The 20019-nt window shown below is 32.9% G+C and overlaps 1 protein-coding gene across 1 annotated transcript in view; it reads right to left on the reverse strand.

The window, feature by feature from the left end:
- The window catches only part of Osi24 (Protein), a 49142-nt gene that overhangs the window by 10838 nt on the left and 18285 nt on the right, over positions 1–20019 (reverse strand). The window contains exon 4 of the mRNA XM_089646701.1: positions 14136–14226. Coding sequence (XP_089502827.1) covers positions 14136–14226 — 91 coding nt within the window. The remainder of the gene's footprint in view (positions 1–14135; positions 14227–20019) is intronic.

Consider the following 20019-nt stretch of genomic DNA (forward strand, 5'->3'; position numbering starts at 1 on the left):
GACTAAATATTGCTTATAATAATTTATAAAAGGGATTTTGATTAAAAAAGAATTTTTGTTTCGTAAAGTATTTTGACCTCAAATCCAAATGTGAATTTAATCTTTGAAAACGTTTAACAAATTTATATTAAGAATATTCTAATTGAGATAATTAATTGATGAGATTTAACAAAAGTTGTTGTTTTGGATCTGACAGTTTTTTTACGTCGGCTTTGCAAAAAAATTATTATGGATTGAATTTTTTTCTTTATTCAAAACCTCAGAATAAATTAGTATCAATCGTGGGTAAATTCCAACGAAATGGCAGGGAAAAAAGTTTATTTTTGACGGTAAGGCATCCAAGTAATCTCTGTTTATTTTGTCCTTCTTAAATAATATTAAGGATGTTTTTGGCTAAAATAACGACGTAAGCTGGGTATAACTTAAAATCATTTTTGAAAGCATAATACGACCCAAAATTCTTGGAATAATACAACCCAAATCCTTGGAATAATTTAATTTCAAAATTTAAATACTTACGAAAGATAATATATTCTAAGAAAACAAGATAATGTATTCTAAGAAAAAAAATTCGCTAACTCGCTAAATTCAAATCCCGATCGGGTAGAACTGACATTTATTTCGTATATTAACTGCTGTAATGTTAGCCGATTTCAGAGTAATTCATATATTGGTGGTGCGCAAAACCTTCGTTCGCAATTGTGCGGGGTTGGTTGCGGTAAAGTGCGATAAAGACTAAGACAAACAAAAACGAATTGAATTTGCCTTAGTGTTTGCAAGAGGAAATGAGTGGGAAAGGCCAAAGACTTACCCTGGTCTCGTCCTCCTTAGCCGCTGGTTCCTTACACTTATCAGCTTGCATACAATTAAGGGCAATTCCCTTTTAACATTCGCTCACTCAACACAAAGCAAAACAGTGACATTCACTGCGGCGGATAAAAAACGTTTCACTGGACGATGTGTGCTCCAAAAAAATCACAGCCGAGTTCAACATATGCGGGTATTCACAAATGACACGAATTTTCGCGGTGACGAAGATGCAACGATAACAATGCTCCTTGTCTTTGGCTCAGATCAAGGAAAGGGGACAAGGGGCAAAGGGGGGGTGAAGGGTACACATTTAAGGCTATTCAATTTTAAAAACCCACGCGCACAAAAAGTTGACAGAATTCTTTTTCATTGACGATCAGTATATTTTCCTAGTTTCAGCTCGATCTGATGTCAGGACGTGGGTTAATTTTTGCTTCTAAGATATGCATTAATGCACTACCAAAATGAAATTTAAATAGATGTATGTAATAAAAATCAATGAATTTAATTTTTGTTATTTGTTTTTGGGGTATTATGCCGTGTTGCGCTAACTCCTTTTTTAGCCAACGTTTCGGACAGCATTGCAGTGTCCATCATCAGGGCAGATGTCTTATGTTAAATAAGACATCTGCCCTGATGATGGACACTGCAATGCTGTCCGAAACGTTGGCTAAAGAAGGAGTTAGCGCAACACGGCATAATACCCCAAAAACAAATAACAAAAATACTTTTGGCCGTGAAAATCTTAAATCATATTTAATGAATTTAATATTGTGAAATTATTTATTTGACATATCTATCAAACATAATGTGTCACGCTCCTGACGTAAAAAGTAAGTAACGCGATTAATTTTAACATACAAAACGTGCTGTCGTCTGGATACTCAGTTTAACGTAGAATAAATTGCTACGAAAGAGAGTGTATCATCCCTGTATCTGATCCTGATCTTTCATCGTGTTATATTGAATGAGTTATTAGATTTTTCTATTATCCTGATGTTTTCAGACATGAACATTAGGGTGTCCCAGGACATAAGGAAGAATTTTTTTTTCATGAATTTAAATATGCATACCCTCTTATTTTATTCCATTTGATCCCAATAACTCATATAATAAATATTATTTTGATTAAACACCGACAACCCGTGCCGACTTGATGCCAAACATATGGTTCAGAGTTAATATGGAAGGATTTTCAACTTTCATTTTTGTCGGATTAATAAAATTTAAAAATGCACAAATGTTCAATTATGTAGTATTTTATATTAAAAAATGGTTTATTGATTAAATTTTTTCTTCATAGTTTGTTTTTTACAGTCAGGATAAATCTTCCGGTGTTCCTGAACGCATCGTAACGAAAATTATTTGTGTTCCTCTTCGACCGTGAGATTAGGCCATGAAAATCTTGCATTAACTTAACAGTTCTTTCAGCTGTATCATTCACTACCCTCAGCGGTGACACCTTCTTTCTGATTTCTTGATACGAAGCATTATTTGACCACATCGTAGGGAATTCGTTAAGAAAACTGGCATCTGTTTTCAGACGATCAAACAAATACTTGCTCTTGACTGAAATGAAGTCGTAAATATTTTTCTCTGAAACAAAAGTCATTAAATTATGATATGAACAAAAACCTCAATACAAAACATAATTTAAACTACTTAATAAACTTACCATACAATTTACCATCAAAATCTTCCTTCGATGGGATGTAACGTTTTTCATGGGTTGATAATTTTTTTTTTTTTGATATTTCGAGCATTTTTATTTTAGTTGTTCGATCCACAGCGTCGTCAAACAGCGATAAAATAGATCTTTCATCGGTCAAATACCATAACTGCTTACTGAACAGAAATAAAGCTGCCATTGAGATGTTTTCATCAATTTTTTCTTAAGCCTTCATCGATGTCGAAAAGCACAAGTCCTGGTAAGGTGCTATAATACATTGTAACCATGGCTTGACATAGGATGTTACTATGAACAGGCAAACGTCTAAAAGTGCCGCCTTATCCTTACCGGTAATTTTAAATTGCGCGTAAATTAATGATATTTTCAAGGAATAAAGCGCCTTTGCCATCTATCGAGCACATGGAGGCCGAATCTTAAATTTTCTCGCTGTATCTCCTCCTAAAACTATCACACAGAGCTCTAAAAACTCTCAATAGTAATCTCCAAGTATTTTTGTTGTCAGTGCAGTACGGTAAAAGTCAAGCAAATCATCGATTTCAGAAGCGGTTAGGTGCAATATGAGATTTTCTCTGTAGCACTGAATTTTATCGGGATCAACATTTTTACAGTTATCTCGAAACTTTTTGAAGAGTGGTATGTCAGGACTTGTAGTCACTTGACTGATTTTTACTTCAAAAACAGCTTTTAATACCAACTATGGCTATATTTGGTATATATTGACAGTGAAATTCACTTTCCGGATATTGTAGAACAAAACTTCAAGAACTTGTCCATTATATGGCAGTTTAGAACCCGATATTTGGTGTTTTACGACTCCTATTAAAAATATATTATTTTTAGAAGTGCGTAAATCTAACAACATCTTGCATGAACGAGTGATTTTCGTTTACTAACAAAATAGCAAGTTACTACAAGCTCATCAACACGTTTGCTCGCTGGCGTCTTAATGTACAAGTACTGACATCTTTCGATGTAAGTCGGCACGGGTTGCAGTTGTCCAAAGTAAACGAAATTTTTTTTATAAATGTTTTGTCATTATTAAAATAAAATTAGAGGGTATGCGTTCAAAAATAACAACTTTAATTTTTTTGGGACACCCTAATGAACATATTATCATTTTATGAGAAAAAATGATTTCGAATTGTTTGGATAGGAAAATATAACTAGTTTAATTTTTAAATTGTGTTTATAGTTCAAAGAGTCTTTCTATGAACGGTGATTATATGAGACTATGAAATCAGTTTCTTGAAAAGAAATGTTTATATTAAGACCCGAATTAAGAATTTCTACTGAAGTACGAACACTGGAACATTTGAAGTTTTTAAGCTCTTAAAAATATATATATATAGTTTTGAAGATAACTTCAATTCATCTGACGTGTTGATTACATAAAAATGATGAAAAAATTAAATCAATCTGGTTCTTTTTTCCCAATTTTATGTTAGATAGAGCGCTCCCTCTATTATTTATTTTTATGCGTCTCCCTGTCAAACTTTATCCTTTTTCTTTTTGAATTCTTACTACGGAGCCTTAATGCAATAAAGAAATATTTTTTTAAATAATTCCCACATTCCCGGGTTACAAATAACCTAATAATATTTTTAAATATCTTAATAATAAATTTTTTTTTAGAGAAAGAAAAATATTCACGTGTTCTGGAAATAATTTTAGAAATTTCCTGCTACCACTACAGTAAGCGGAAAATGTTACTTGTATTGTGATGAAGGACTTACGCATGGGGGAACGCGACTCTGTCAACTTTGCCACTGTCATTTACGTATTGTCATCGTTTAGTTTATGCGTCGGTTCTTCACGTTTCATAATACTGATTATTGTTTTTGACTCGAATTGTAAATTGTGAAAATAACATAGGACAACATTTTAAATACGTTTTCATCTAACAGGTACATTTTAACCGGATTGTGTATTTTGCATATCCTCCACATGTTGTGGCTTTCTGTGTGTTTTTGAATTTAACTTATTCTCCGGATTTTTTCTTTTAAAGGTGATCTTTGAAATAACTTCAATAAAATTCGTTTGTTAAGTATAATCTATTTTATTAATTTCACATTTTTTTAAATAGTGGCGATTAAATCAATATTTAACTTTCGTGTCAAAGTTTTTATATGGTTTTGTGCTAAATCGTGTACAATTCTGAAAGCATGAATGCCCCATCTAGTAAAAAGATACATTAAGTACTACTCAATTGTGCTGAAATATATGATAAAAGATTCTTAAAAAACAAGTCCTGCGATTTCACAAGGCATCGATCTAGGAAAACGAAGTACGTAATTCGTAAAAGAAGATTGCCATTTCCAATTAATTTACCAGCTTTCTTAAATGCCGAAGATAGTAAACTAGTTCAATAGTGACTAGTTCAATATTAACTAGTTAAATAATAACTAGTTCAATAGTTACTAGTTCAATGATAACTAGTTAAATAGTAACTAAATTATTATAAGCAATAATTAGTCGCCTGAAATATCCATACGCATTGAAAATATCTCCTGAGTAAAAATAAATGCCGCCGACGGGAAATGAATCCACACCTTCTGATGTCTGGTCAGGTGCTCTGAACCACTGAGCTACGTCAGCTTATTTCCAACACGTCAAAATAATTCGATATGTACTAGTACTTAAATAAACAATTACTGCTTATTATATTTTTCACCTGTCAGCAACCAAATTTATTTTTGTAGGAAATGCTTTGTTAGTGCTAAATTTCCCACTTGATGGCGTCGAGACATATTATATCTTTATTTTTATAAGACAAGATTTGTTATGCATGGTCCAAATTTATTTTTACTCGGGAGATATGTTTAATGTTAATAATGTTTATCATTAAAAAAATAATAATCGTAACTAGTTCAATAGTAGAAGTAAAATGGTTATTAGTTCACTTTTAACACGTTCAATAGAAACAACTTCAATAGCAACTAGTTTAAAAGTACTAGTTTAATAGAAAACTTAGTTATCTTCACTCTGGTGTGTAAATTTTTTTTAGCGTCTAAAATAAAAAGCAAATAACAAACTTTAATAAAATTTGTATCAAAGGTTTTTTTTTAGAACCCTAATTGATATTAATAAGTCTGAAAGCTTTCAATGCTCTCGTAAGCCTTACTTGAATATAAAATGATTCCATTCCTCCATTTTAAGTACCAAGACTGTAATAAAAAACATTGCGTTCTAGAGGACGCTGAAGCAAATACAATGTTTAAGACGAATATTAAACAAAGATTCAAGAACACACTTTTAAAAATATTTTTAATCCCGATGAAGAATCCCTAGACAAATTGCCAGAAAATAAATTTTCCATCCAAATGTAATAATGGGTAGAATTTGCTATAAAACTATAAGGGTTGCATAACCCGGAAAAGGAGGAAAGAATTTTTGAAAAACACATGTGCCTATAAAAATACAGACAAGATTGAGTGAGTTATCTTTTATTATTTTTCATTTATGTCACTCCCAACTTCCCGATAATTGTCTAAAATAAACATGCTATGTCCCTTAGCATTGTATTTTTAAAATGTTTGCATGAAAAATAATGTGCATATCACTCAACTTTCAACAACGCTATCAGAAAATAAATATGTCAAATGCACCCTTGCAGTATGAAATAAAAATCCCACTCTGAAAATAACTCTTCAGGAAATTATATTTTCTGGACCACATGGTCAATAAACATCCCACGTTTGGCTCGATTTTGTGTACCTTTTAAAGAGAAAAAAAGTAGATCTCGCGTGACAGATCCCATTTACATTTATTTTTATTACGAATTTCGTTTTTGCGCTAGTTAAATTTGCAAATAGATCGAATGTTTTAAATATTGTGGGTGATGGAATAAATTGTACATAAATTGATATGTCTGTCGTCCCTTGTATTTGTTGAGATGTGAAAGAAGTAACCTAAGAATTAAATAAGCAATGAAAGAAAAATAAATGTTTTTAATAATAATTTTTCGAAGTACCACCAAATTCCCGATGATCATATTTACGTGCCGACAATGTATGATATATTATAGAAGTTTTGTTTTGTTCTTTACACAAAATACAATTTTATGGTCTTTGAAACTTTCAGACCTCAGAAATTATAACTGGCTGTCGTAGAACATATTGATGTTTGATCACAATTTGTACAGTTATTTGAAGATTTTTGTGTAAGAATTGTAGCACTTTGTTTAGTACAATAAGAAGTTATTGATAGAAAATTTAGGTGTCAGAGAAAATATTTTACATAAAATGTCACTGTGTTCAATAAATATAACAATTTGTTTACAAAAAACATAAATACAAACATTGAAAAAAACTTTCAAATTTTGTGGAGATTGAACACAAAAATTACTTTTTCAAATTTTAAAATGGTTACTGCTTAAGCTGGGGGCTAAAATCCAATAAAACCTTGGCGCGCAAAGCCAGAGTTATACCAGCAATTTAATAATGAATCCGCCAATTTTTCTTTGCTTTAGATAGGGAGGAAAAAATTCTAAAGTGTATAGTAATAAAATAACTAAGTCTCTGTCGTTGGTCTGAGTGTGGGTCTTTCAAGACTCATGTTCACTCTTTCATTTACTCAGAGACTGTCTACGCAGCATCCCGTAATCACATCATTTCCCGCAAGGGTGGTTAGATAAGATATAACGCCACAGTTGCACGCCCCTTGATTCATCCACATTCCGAATCGAGCATTTTACTAACTTGATCATGCCGTCTGATCCCCGGGTATTCCCATCGTGTCTAAAATATGTCCAAACCACCTAAGCATTATTTGTCGGAGTTGCAACACTATCGGCTATAGATTCATTATCGAATGCACAAAAATTAATTATGAAAGTTATTCTTAAAGTTCCCTTAGAAAAAAGTACTGCAGATATATTCTACACATTTCATGTATTAGATATTCGAAAAATTTACACAAAAACCATCTTAACTTATCTGTTTAAAAATAAAACACATATATTTTATGAAAATACCCAAAATATTGTAAACACGAGACACAAAACCAAAGAACTCGTACAAACACCTAACATGACGGCCGGCGTGGTCTAGTGGTATACGCTTTCGACTACAGATCCGAAGGTCGCGGGTTCGAACCCGGCGTGCGCAAATAAATTTTATTTGATTAATTTGTGTTATTTCACAATTAATTCATTTAAAATAATATATAGTATATTTGCGGCACGTTCCAGAGTGGAAGATACTCTCAGTATCGCCCTGGTGTAAGACCACCATTCAGAATTGAAACGTTGCTTGAAATGGCTTTAGCCGTGTTTGGTGACCAGATCTGAATAGCCAGGTACTTCCCCACCTTCCTCTTCCCCATCTCCCTCCCCTCCCCAATACCCTCAGCCTCACAACATACCCCAATTGGGGATGCCATAGTCTCACTGGCTCCAGACGGGAGCAGTTGGGACTCTTGTGCGGTAATACTGTAAAAAAAAAAAAAAAAAACATAAACACAACATTTTGTCAAAGAAATTTCAAATACATTGCATCTAAAATATACAATAACCTACCTGAAAAAACAAGAAAATCGAACAATATTAACAAATACAAAATCCTGATCAAATAATGGATCATCGAAAAAGGTCGTGCAATAATTTGTCACCTCACCCAAATATTTTTTTTTTTTTTTTTTTTTGTATTAGGCAATTCACCCTAAATAGAGTGCTATGTGCCGTTAAAGTTAAGGGAGATGGTTATAATTTTATGGGAAATCTATACGGGAATAGGAAATCTCAAATATTGAAGTCATTCAAGTCTATGAACTTGTATAGAACTGAGAAAATGCGAGAATTGTTGAGAGAAAGTAAATAAGGAATACTAAGGGGAGATTGGTGGGTGATTTTTATAAGTAAACGATAAATGCCTTTGAAGGATGAATGATTTTTACAATTAAAGAAAACGTGATCAAGAGTCTCATTTTCCATGCCGCACTGGCAGAGTGGACTATCTAGGACCCGGATTTTAAACAAATGGGATGCAATGGAGCAATGACCAATTCTCATTCTCGAGATACAGGATATAAATCTTTTGGATTTTTTCTTGCCGTGGAACCAAGGTTTACTTGGAATATGATTTTGTATTCCAGCATAAAAAGCACCAGTTCGGGTTTTCGTATTGGTCCAATTTTCTTCCCAGGAGCGGATCATGTTGGATTTAAGAATTGGGATGACGTCAGAGATAGGAATTCTAAAATCTAAAGGATTAGAGCCAGAAATTGTTCCAAGTTTAGCTAGAGAATCGGCTTTCTCGTTACCCTCAATTCCTAAATGGCCAGGGACCCAAACCAATATTGTCTCGAAATTTAATTCAATTAAAGATTTAAGGGTGTTTCTGATATTATAAATAATATAGTCTTCTGGTTTATGGATATTTGAGGAAATTTTCAACACTGCGCTTAGTGAGTCAGTGCACAGTAAGGCTCGTCGAATATTGAAAAGTTGGATTTGGCTCAAAGCTTGTTCAATTGCGAAGCATTCTGCAGTAAATATGGAAATTTCTTTAGGCAATTTATAAGACAAATCTAAATCGAATTCGGGAATGTGTACCGCAGCTCCACAATCTTTGTTATCAGACTTAGAACCATCTGTGTAAATGAGAAAAAATTCTGGAAACTTAGAAGATGTAATGTTTTTAAATTTTTCCTCAACATTTTGATTAGATGAGGTTAAAATATCAGTTCGGAAGTCTGAAGTTATAACGTTGGGGATATAATTGATAGAATCAAATGGGATGGTGAAAATAGGAAGGATAGGATCTTTTTGTAGATTTTGGAGGGAAGAAGACAGAGATTTGAATGAAAGAAAACTTTTTAGAAGGAGAGGAAGTCTGTTTTTATCTGCCGATCTTTTTTCGTTATTTAAGTAATTGAACAAAAAATCAAGGCTTTGTTCTAAAGGGTGACGCGATATAGAAAAAGATTTAAAAATATATTTATCAGCTAGGAATTGTCTCCTTAAAATTAAGGGGGGATCAACACATTCTACCTGGAGAGAATTAATTGGAGAAGATTTCATCGCTCCAATAATTATTCTGAGCGCTTTGGACTGAATTCTTTCAAGTTTTTTGTCCAAATATTTAGGAAGAGGATCAAAAAGAAATGTTCCATAATCCAAATGGCTTCGCACTAGAGCACCATACATTAATTTAAGAGTAGTAGGATGAGATCCCCACCACACTCTGGAAACAGCTCGGATAATATTTAGACCCTTTTCACACTTAGCCGAAATGTTCTGAATATGCGGGAGCCAGGAAAGTTTATGATCCAAAAGTAGTCCAAGAAATTTAATTTGCTTAACGATTTGAAGAGGGACATTATCAAAGCAGACAGAAAAGGGGGGTATTTTTCTTTTGCGCGTAAAAGCCATTACTTTGGTTTTAGACGTAGCTAAATTCATCCCATTTGTCAACAACCAAACTTTAATATTATGTAAAGCCAAATTCAATTCCTTCGCAGCGCGCGATAGATTTTTGTGTGATAAATATATAAGGAAATCATCAGCAAAATAAAGTCGCTTGATAGATGAAGGAATTACACTGTCTAAATCACTTATATATATATTAAATAATAATGGACTGACTACGGACCCCTGAGGTAACCCCTTCCATAGTTTGCGATTTATAGTTTTTGAAGAAAAGTGGATAATAATGGATCTGTCTGTTAGTAAATTAATAATAAATTGAACTAGTTTTAAGGGAATTTTTATTTTAATTAATTTTTCTTTCAAAATGTTAATTAATACATCGTCGTAAGCTGACGAAAGATCAAGAAATGTGGCCAGAGTGCAAGAATTAAGGAACTGAGATATACGGATGTCTGTTGTTAACACACTTAAATTATCTATGGTTGATTTCTTTTTCCGGAAGCCATATTGATTAGGAGAGATAATTCTGTGATTTTCAACAAACCATTCCAATCTGTTCTTTATCAAGTGTTCTGCTACTTTCATTAAACATGACGAAAGAGCAATAGGACGATAGGATGAGATTTCAGATGGATTTTTGCCAGGTTTTAAAATCGGAAGGATTTTTTGAACTTTCCAGACTTCCGGAATAAATCCCGTTTCGAACATGTAATTAATTAGGGATAAAAAATATTCAACCGACATGTCTGAGAATGCTTTAATGAAACTATATAAGATTCCATCAGGGCCAGGAGAAGAGTCTGGAAGGGAATTGATTACTCGATTTAATTCACTTATTGAGAAAGGAGAGTCCAGCCAGCTAGAGTGAGATGGATAAGTAATAAAGGAAGGCATTTCCTCACATCTGGCAACTGACGGAGGAGCTATCTTATCAGCAAAACCTATAATAATTTCTTCTGGAATATGTTTAGAACGCTGCGGAGTATATGACGAACCGAATTTTTTTAAATTGGACCATACGGATGACTGGGGAGATTCAGGAGACAAGCGTTCACAGAATTTTCGCCATCCAGACCGCTTTTTGTTTTTCAAAACGCGTTTCGCTTCTGCCTGGGCGCGTTTCACAGAAAGGTAATTTTCGAAAGACATACATTTACGGAAAATGGAAATTGCTTCTCTTCTGGATTTAACGACACTAGTGCATTCTTCATCCCACCATGGGGTGGAATGTTTTATCTTAATGTTAATATTACGTTTTTTAAGTGTTTTTTCTGCAGCTTTTATTATCATGTTAGGAAATAATTCACATTGTAAACTAGTGTTAACAAGGGAAGACTTAGATTCTTGAACAATGGAGTCTAATTCTGAAGAAAAATTTCTCCAATTCGCGTCTTTCGTTTTAAATTTAAAACTATTGTTTATCGAAAAGGAATGCGTGGAAGATAGATGGTGGAAGGTAATTATTATAGGAAAATGGTCACTGGAAAGGGGATCTTTAAGAATGTTCCAAGAACATATGGGAATCACCGAAGATGAGCAAAGAGATAAATCGACTGCACTTTTCCGATGTTGAGGGGCAGTGAAACGAGTTGGAGATCCATCATTTAGTATACATAAATTATAGGTATCCATAAATTCTAATAGATTATGGCCAGAACGGTTTGTTAACTCACTGCCCCAAGAAGGAGAATGAGCATTGAAGTCCCCAAGTATCATATACGGGGGACGAATCTGGGATATAAATGTTGACCATTCGTTTTCAATAAAAATTGTAGAGGGAGGGATATATATTGATAGTAATGTAATATCAGATATAACAGCAGCTACTATCTGAAAATTATTGGAGAGAGTGTGGAAAATAATTTGTTTAAAAGGGATAGAATTATGTATAATAAGAGCAGTGCCACCTTTGCCATCCAGTCTATCATGTCTTAGACAATGATATCCAGGAATATTAAATTGGTATGAGGGTTTTAACCACGTTTCGGAGATGGCAGCAACTGAAATATTATGTTCATCAAGTAACTGTACAAGATCAATTTTGTTGGCGAATAGACTTCTACTATTCCATTGAAGTATTTTGCTCAGTTGCGGATACATCGGGAAGGCTAGAGAGTAAAGATTTCATATAATCGGCAGCGTTGGACGGTACTTTATTGTTATTTGAAAGGATCGTAATTAATAGGGTAATTAAAGTTTGAATAAAATAAGAATTTTCAATCGTGACTTTTGGGAAGATATCGGAAGTGGAACAGTTTTTTAAGGCAGTCCCATTGGGAGCCTGGGATTTATTATTCCCATTCGGGTTAAGTAAAAGTTCATTATGTAGTTTTTTATCGAAAGAAGGAATAAATTTTGGATTAGATTTTATCGGTTTGAAAATTGTTTCTTTGTGGGAAGATGATAGAGGGGATTTAGGGGGAGAAAAATGAAAGAGAGAAGCGTTAGACGTTATCTCTGCAAAAGATTTTTTTGTAGGAGCGAATAATTTAGAGGCCTGAAAGTAAGAAATATTCTCTGCAGCCATTGACTGTTTGATATTTCTCTGTCTAGATAACTCTGGACAGGCCACACTAACAGCAGTATGGTTGCCCTTACAATTAATACAAATAGGGTTATTCGTTGTATTTTGACACTGTTCAAAGGGATGATCCTCTCCGCAATGGAAACAACAAGGAGGGGAACGACAAATAGGTTTTGAATGGCCAAAACGGCAACAGTTGAAACATTGGATAGTCGGGAATCTGTATATTTCAACGGGAAGAGCGTTATAATAAATAAATACACGGGATGGTAATGTTTGAGCTTCGAAAGTAATAACAACGGATTGTGAAGGTTTCCATATAGTGGTGCCGGTGGAAGTATCCTTGAAATTCAAACGACGTGCTTTTAAAACTTTTGGAGTTAATTGAGAGTCATTAAGAGCATCTACTATTTCTGTTTCTGATAGATCGGTTGGGATACCTCTTACTCTGCCCATTCTGGTTAAATTGAATGTAGGTATGAAAGATTTAAATTTATTATTTGAAAGAGAACCTATTTTTTTAACAAAATCATTAGCTAATGTGGCTGATTTAAATTCTATGGATAGTTTGTATCGACCTTCCGGTTTTATTGATCCATTTATAATACCGAGGTTATTGAGTTTTGAGCTAAAAATAAATTTACCAAAATCCAGGGGATGAATTATTTTCCCCTGTTCAGTCCTTTGGACATTGACAATAAATGGAGCTGAAGATGAAATAGAATACATAAGCTCAATGGCTTTTGCTTCTGGAGGAATTGTATCATTATAACTTCCATGAGAGATTGGGGCTTCGTTTGATTGTGAAAGAGATTTAATTTTAGGAGGTACATCAAGGCAAAGCGGAGGACGTCGTTTTCGTGAAGGAAGGGTTACAGAAGTCTGGGTATCATCAGTATCGTAGTCGTCTACAATATAAAAAATAGGCTCAGGGTCCGGAGGTCGATTTTCATCTTCCTCCATTTCAACAAATTAAAAAAAAATTAAACAATAATAATTATTTTAGAAATAATTAGAAATAATAAATGATAGAAATAATACACGCAACTTCGTCGCAAACCAATAACACAAACAAAAATAATGAATACGAAAAGGTAACAATAAATAAATCTTATCTGTACGCCGCGCCGCCGTCAAAGTAAGCCGTCAAACACAGAGCACTGGTAAACACGACTGCACACTACCGAGGTTCGGTGACTACTCTCACCCAAATATAATCATCTATCTCATTATTGTTACCACTACCTACCGATCTGAAAATTTTCGTCAAATATTTTTGCTTTATTGAACAATTTACTTTAACATTATAAAATATTTGTAAATTAGTCTGTCTCGGCACAGAATGTCCTAGTGAGACAGGCAAAGCCAAAAAATATACGTAAACCTTTTTATACAGATGCACATAGTAAAATAAATAAAACTAATTATTTATTTCAGTCGCTCACATTATCAGTTCATTTTACTCAGATCTGCATCGAAAGACGGTCGTTCTATACGGTTTTAGTGGGCACACTACTGAAGAATCTCAGTTTTTTTTTCTGTCAGCAATCGTCATTTATTATTTTCCCTGTTTCCTGCCTCACGTACGTAAATGTTTGTTTTCAGTCCTACTACTGTAAAGACATTTTTTGTGATTTTGAAGAAACGCATAGTAAAATAATACGCGTATGATCAAATTTACCATTTTAGATACTGAAGTATACAGAAAACGAGAAAAAATTTACAGAAATTGTTTAGATCATTACCTTATAGTCTTCCTGTTTTTTGTAAGCAGTTCTGTAGTAGTTGTCTGACGAACTTGGTAAATAAGTCACCTTGGCTCCACCGGGTCCGAACCTGAAAATGTTTGGTTAAAAAATTAAATGAAAATCTTTATAATATACAGTCTAATCAGGATAAAGGTTTTCTCCTCAAACCCCGTTGAACTGACAGATTATTGCTCTTTTAACAATATTTTGAGTACCTATTATGTACCAAAAGGTATTTAAAATAACTTGCAATAGCTATAAACAGATGATATAAAATATGATTTAAGATTTTCACGGCCAAAAGTATTTTTGTATATTTTAATAATTTTAGTAAGTTATATTTTAATAACACATCTGCCCTGATGATGGATACTGCAATGCTGTCCGAAACGTTGGCTAAAGAAGGAGTTAGCGCAACACGGCATAACACCCCAAAAACAAATAACAAAAAAAAATGATATAAAGCTCATATAGTTAAACATAATTTATCATACTTATATTACATCTTATTGAATTCGTTTATTCGCTTTATTTTCTGTGTTTTACTAGCGGTGTAATGGAAAAATTCGAGAAAATGGTTAGGGAAGTTTTTCATTCGGGATAGTAGTCATTAAGGATACGACGATCAATATTTCAGCATTCGAAATTTCTTTCGGTTTTAAGTATTTTCTTCAATAGATCGTTATGTTTCACCTCCAAAAACCCATGAGTTATTTTGCCATCCTCTTCAACGTCAAATTATTACATTCTCCTAACACTCCGTCCGATGAAAAATGCATGCGAACCATGAAACTGGCACCTATCACTTACAGCAATGAAGGACTGTCAATATGAACAACAAAATATTTTCCTAGAAAAAACACAATGCCCTTATCGAATGTATGCACGTAACTATGTACATAAGTATAATAACATAGTTTTATTGTATGGGCTAAAACGTTAAAGCATAATACAACCAAAATAAAATGTTTATTTATCTCCAAGTAAATGGACGCAATAAAAAATGATGGCGATAAATCTTAATGGCCACACATAACATTTTAACTACGGTTACTTTGTAAATCTATATCAGTAAACATGGAGTTATTCATCTTTTACTACAAAACGATGGTCAAAATTTTATTTATTCATATTCAGAATGGCATTGCAAAATCCTTAATGCAGAAACTTCTCTCATAATAATAAAGGTAACTATTTAACTTGGTAAAAATACAATGTAACTCTTCTTACAAAACTGGGAGAAATGGTATCTGTATAAGTATCATATAGCACAAAATGTCATACTCATTTATCAAAAGTCATTTGAACACATCTTGAAAATTTGAATTAATTAGTTTAAAAAATAATAACTACCATAAGCTTTGTAACAAAATTTTAATACTTCAACTCAATAGTCACATTTAGTAATAGAGTATATTTGTATTCTTTGGATATTTTTGTAAATGGTACATTGATAAGAGTAGTGTGATTTTGAAGAAATTACGGCACAAACTGAGACGAATTCATAAAATTCATTTTGTATTAATGTAAGATATATGATTCAAGCAGTGTTAGATAGCGGAAACACTATGCTTTGTATTTTCATTTAAAAGTTTACAATAATTGTGATGTATTCCAAAAAGTCATCGACCGCCATTACTGCATATTTTAGAAAGATTTGAGAAAGTCTGTGAATGTTTAGTATATAATATATTCTTTCATATGAACCGAAAAAATTAAGTGACATTTATATTACGTCTGCGTAATTAAATACGTTTTTTAGTTTCTCATAAAGTGGTGAAAAAACATGGTTCTTTACTATAATACATCTATTTTTATAATTAAAACTATTAAAAAATGTATTGTTTCTGGTTAGACTGAGGATTGTACCTTCCACCCCAGAGACTGGCCCCGAACTTCTGTGAAAAGTCTTTTAAAATTGAAAAAAAAAAATTGTCTGAGGATTAATCTTTTCTCCCCAGAGACTGGAGTCAAAAATACTAACAACTCATCCAAATCCCAATTGGATATTACCGACATTTATTTCATATATTAACTGCTGTAAATCTTTTGAGTTTATGTCACCGAACTTCATAGAAATGAGTGTGTGTACGTGAGGGCAATACAACAAAAAAAATAACAAAATGCATTGTCATCGACAACAAGTCTCTCTGCCGAGTTTCAGCTCGATCGGATGTCGGAAAGTGGGTTAATTTCCATTTCACTAAAAAAAACTAAAGTCAAATACTTTTGACTTTAAAAAAATCGGGTGGCGATAAAACAATCGCGAAAAAATTCCTCCTTAACTTAAACTACATGAATTTTTTTGTAATTTTCAGGTAACTGTCAATTTCATAAAATTAAAATCTAAAAGAGTCTTGTATACTTTAAAAAACAAAGAATCCATTGGCAAATTAGTGTCAACCGAGAATGTTTTTAAATAAATCATGAATCTGAAAGATTATTTGAAGTCACTTGACGATAAAATCTCAGAATACCCCAGGGGTTAAAGCCTTCTAAACAAGCAATGGGGTAAGTTTTTACGATTGGATCATTTGAGGGTTATGAGATATGATATAGGTTAAGAAGGAAAAAACAGCAGGCAAACAGAGAGGTCAGAAAAGGTTTGAGAAGGGTCGGAGGTTAGAGTAATGTTTTATGGAAATTATGTAATAAAATTATTTGAGGTTAATAAACCGTAAAAAGAGAGAATAAGTTGAAAATGATATTTTTATCGAAAGATCCATTAAATAAATCACCATTTTTTTTGCAAAACGTTTTGCCATAATTTACCAAATTTTAAGAACCTTAAATGATGAAATCTAGTTGGGTTAACATAACAACCGATGAAATCTAAATGTATTTACATAACAACCGATGAAATCTAGTTGGATTTATTAGCTTTAAACAGCAGTAAGCAAAATATTAATGTGTGTCAATATTAATATTTTGAGGAATATAAACATATATATTTTCCTAAAAATATGTCGAGTATATATATATAATTATTAATATATGTTATGGTTACGTTGGACATTAAAAAGCAAACAAAAAAACATTTTACATGAAAGCAATCAAAAATAAAACAATACAATGAAGCCATTTATAAGTTCCACGTCTTGGGTGTTTACACCAAAGATTTATTATTTATTTTGAGGTTGAAAATGCAAGAGTCAGATTTATTTCTTTCTCAACAAAGATGAATGCAAAGAATGTGTTAAGAATTTATACAAAGTAAGCGAGAGAATAGTTTCAAAATTTTATAAACAATTTCAAAATTTCATAGTAATTCGAGAGTAGTTTCAAAACTGAAAGAAAGTTTTATGAAAAACTTATAATACAACCACTTTGCATTTCGTCTATCTGAAAATTTGTCTTTATTTTTCGTGTCCGGTCAATCCTGTCAAGATGGTTGCCAATTTTGATAGTACTCTTTTATCCTGTAAGTGCGCGTGACCGTTACGACTGTTGCGAGCTTTCAATTCGGGGTAATCAACATTACCCAATATCCACTATTCATAATAGTGTAGTTTTTGACTCTCCTACTCATCGTAGCCTTGGAGGTAGGTAATTAAAATGAAAATATAATTTGCGTTGTCGTTGTCGCTGTCGCAACAAAAACAAACCACTTTTCAAGATTGCATCCCTTCTTGGTCTCAAATTGATAAAATTTTCTCTGTGTTTTCACACGATTATAAGAAAGATAAGTTCTATTTTTATCTTAATATGTTGAGTTTTCTGGGAGTGTGGAAATGTTCTACCATGGCTTTAAGTTAAGCAAAATGGCACAAGTATCTAATCATCGCTTTTCAGGAAAGCCGAAATATTTGAAAACATTAACGTTAACGATAATTATTACTCGCACATATTTTTAAATCATTGTGAATTACTACTATTAGTACTGGGAACTGTATACCACATGTCCAAAAAAATAATATATGTAGTTTTCTCTTTTTTAATAAATCAAAATAAACTAATACTGAGAATTATATTTAAATGCTAACCTACCCACCCCTCCAATGTGCTGTTTACTAAAATCAGGGTGTTAGATATTCGCCAACTATTCACTAAAACAGTTTTATCCTACATACGTAAAAATAACCAGCTGGTGGCTCCATAACATCAAGTACACACCCGCTTTTCAGCAAACCTGGGATGCGAGCTCGCAAAAACTATGTAGAACCACGTTCGCTCAACAATAATTCTAGTTCATCGCCCCTAAAATATACAACGCATTGAGCACAGATATAAAATCAACTTATAAGATATCCCTTTGTACTGTAGGCGTTCAACGCTTGATATTTGAAAGGGAGAGAGAATTCTTTAAAGAATTTCTAAAGACTTTCAAAAACTATTTCAAAAAATTAATTTAAAAAAATATGTATTTTATCTTCACCTTTATATTATTTTTACACTTTTTATAAATATTTTTTTCACTTTGTTTAATTTGTATGACGACCATAACACGGGAATAAGCCTGGTATGGTAGTTGAAATTTTAATATTTAAATATCTATTAAATAGAAGAAAAGAAAAAAATAAAATTCTTTGCAATCATGAGATTTCTAAATAGGTAATTTTATATCTACATACCTAATTATAAACTTTATTATGTGTTCAATGTAATTTTAAAAAAAATTTTACGAATTACATCATTTATCCAAAGAAACGTCACTTCATGAACACCAATCTTACCTTTTTTAAAACTTTCTTAATAAGAAAGTACAAATAAACACGAATTTAATTTAAATTTGAAAAAATAATCTGTACTTGAGGTGAAACAGTGGCTTTTAACTGATATTTTTATGAATAGGGAAAATATTTTTACAATTTTTTTATCTGCTTTGGTTCTTCTGAAAAATTTCCATTTACCACATAGGTACCTACATACTCTTTTGGTAAATAGAAAAGCCGATTTTTTCATCGTTTAAAAGCCTTGAGGCGTCATGTTGCATAGTGTGGTGTAATGACCCTAGTGTTTTGCTATAGTTATCTAACAGTATACTTTCTTCCATAAGCTCCTGATCACGGCCGCCACTGTAATGTTTTCATTGTTTTCTTACTATATCGGGTATATATTTTGGTAAATACTCCTCTCCCGCGCAAAACAAATCGCTGACTCTACTTTCTCCTTCGTGAAACTAATGATTTCTCCCGTCTGATTTGCAACTTCTCGCAGTACATCAACCATTCAATCTTATCGAATTAATATGTCACGTTGTGTCAATTTTTTTTTCGACAGTGATTAATTCATTGAAGGATCCTTTTAATTGGTTGTGGTAACATTGGTTCTTTTAAGATGAGGCGTGTTACATTCTGTATAGTTTTAAAATAAGGCAATGACCGACTATCCTGATTTTAACTACCTTTTTCCTACCTTGTTTGCTCGCCAAAACGTTTCCGGTTACTGCAGTCGATGATGTGCCAATACAATGGGACAATTAAATGCAAGAAAATGAAATTCTCTATAGACAAATTCAATTCAAGATGCACAAGATTCTAAGTTAATGATTTGACTATGGATTGTTAATTTTGTGAGTTATTTCTACGAGTAGGTATTTTTAGGAATGGCTAGAGACAAAACATGTGTCGCTACGGTCGGTCTCCGTCCAAATCCCATCCATCAACGTGGCCAGCTCGAGAGCAGCAAGGTTGATGGTCCAACCCCATCTTCTCCAGAGGTTAATTGAATATCGCTCAGCGACAGGTGAAATAATGTCATTTTTTACCTCCTGCCGGAGGGTGATGGAGGCAGGATTCCTTTAAATTATGATATGAAGGTTCTTGGTGGTAAATGATGATGTTGATGATGATGATGATTGGTGAAGATTTATCTTATACCGTTGGGTACAAGGAGCTGCTCGGGTTTGGTGGGCATGATAGCCTGAAGTTAGGAACCATTT

Source organism: Hesperophylax consimilis, chromosome 25 (assembly GCF_061612785.1).
Source record: "Hesperophylax consimilis isolate HC1 chromosome 25, BYU_Hcon_1.0, whole genome shotgun sequence".
In the NCBI taxonomy this organism is placed as follows: domain Eukaryota; kingdom Metazoa; phylum Arthropoda; class Insecta; order Trichoptera; family Limnephilidae; genus Hesperophylax; species Hesperophylax consimilis.